This window comes from Austrofundulus limnaeus, unplaced genomic scaffold, assembly GCF_001266775.1.
Source record: "Austrofundulus limnaeus strain Quisiro unplaced genomic scaffold, Austrofundulus_limnaeus-1.0 Scaffold2289, whole genome shotgun sequence".
NCBI classification, from domain to species: Eukaryota; Metazoa; Chordata; class Actinopteri; order Cyprinodontiformes; family Rivulidae; genus Austrofundulus; species Austrofundulus limnaeus.
In genome coordinates, this window is record NW_013954691.1 from 32689 (window position 1) to 34299 (window position 1611).

At 37.9% G+C, this 1611-nt stretch overlaps 1 protein-coding gene across 1 annotated transcript in view; it reads right to left on the minus strand.

Moving 5' to 3' along the window:
• Positions 1–1611, minus strand: part of LOC106537391 (E3 ubiquitin-protein ligase pellino homolog 1) — a gene marked incomplete at its 5' end in the record, with an annotated part of 16877 nt that overhangs the window by 13351 nt on the left and 1915 nt on the right. Inside the window, 1 exon segment of the mRNA XM_014034774.1 lies at positions 43–172. Coding sequence (XP_013890228.1) covers positions 43–172 — 130 coding nt within the window.

Here is a 1611-nt window from a genome sequence, read left to right on the forward strand (position 1 = left end):
GTGTGTGTGTGTGTGTGTGTGTGTGTGTGTGAGAGCTCTAACCTTGGCAGCCTGAGGTGTGCAGGATGTGTGGACAGTGCTAGGCTTCACACCATTGGCTTTATTCTTGCGACATAAAGTAAAGTGACTTTTACTCCTCCCCTTGTCACTGCTGGGCAGAGAGCTATTACACCTGAACACAAACACAAGACTGTCATGAATACATTTTTACAACATAGTTGAATAAAATTAATCAGAATAAGCTGTCATTCCAAAAATGGCATTAGTCCTTGCTAATAAGGAGACCTGTTATTTTTTCATTATGATTTTTGTATAGTCCAAACCAACATGCCACATGTAGGATGGCAAAAATACAAAGAACTAAGTACTGTAACCCTGAATCTGCAGGCAGCACGGCTACATGTGCTTATGTTGGGTGGGGTTAGGTTAAGGAACAAGTGTGATATAAGTTTTGGGTAGATTTAGGGTCAGGTATGTACTGGGGTGGTTAGTTTCAGGATAAGGTGTCTGTGCATGTGTGACTGACCTAACCAAACCTGAGCCTTTACCTGTTGTGCAGGTAAGGAAACATGACATTTTGTTCTTCTGTTGGAGACATGAAGCTTTGTGGAAAACACAAAGCAACAGTTGAGGTCCAGATGAATATGTAGGATGTTGTGGTTCTGTGGTTTAATAATGATCCAATGATCAGTTCTTGGTTCAGGGAACCCACCATGTAACGCTTCAGTTTGTGAAATACCCTGCAGAGCCTCACTGTCATCAACTCAGAGGCTTTTAAAAAACAATCCAGAGTCCTGATAGTTGGAGAGGTTTTAAATAAACGTTGTCTCAGTTGGACTTTATCTGTAGAGCCCGATTGATGCAGGTCAAGTCTTTCTTTCACTGGGTAACACACATTCAGATAAAACAATATGCACCTCCTTTCTTAGACAAACTTCATTCTTGGACACTCAGTTCCACTTTATAACCACTATGGCTCCACAATACGACCAAAAACACAACTAGTGTTTTTACAAAGTATACAAGTCTTTAAAACACAATCTTATGACCATATACTAGTTACACACACTCTCAGACAGTCGAACAAAACCCAGTGGCAGTGAGGGAAGTGCCACCTCCTTACTTGTGGGCTGGGGGGTCAGAAATCGTTTAGAGATTTACAGATTCCTACAGTTTATAACATAAAACATTTTTCTAATTTGTGTTTTTATTTATAAAGATTTCTGAAAGAGAACAGAGCATGCCAATGCATTTTATTCATTATTTTAAATTTAATTTGCAATTTCACTCTTACTTAACTCGTCAGTGCTCAGTGCTTCATCTTCCTAAATGTCAGAGCAGAACAGGTCAGTTTTCTGTCTGATAGCAGAGCAACACTTTGTAATTAATATCTTCATTTAGCAAAAAACAGGCCTCTGTGAAACTATTTAAACCTTCTCTCAAATTATACTTAATTAAAATGTTGTGATTTTTTTCTTTTAAATGCCTTTATTGTTATTTGTTTTGCTTAAAATTTTTGTGATTTAAGTAATTGATGGATTTCATTGTTGGTTCATTGTATTTTTATTTTTCTTCATATGAGCCTATTGGGCTTTTTGCCTCTCCCTACAC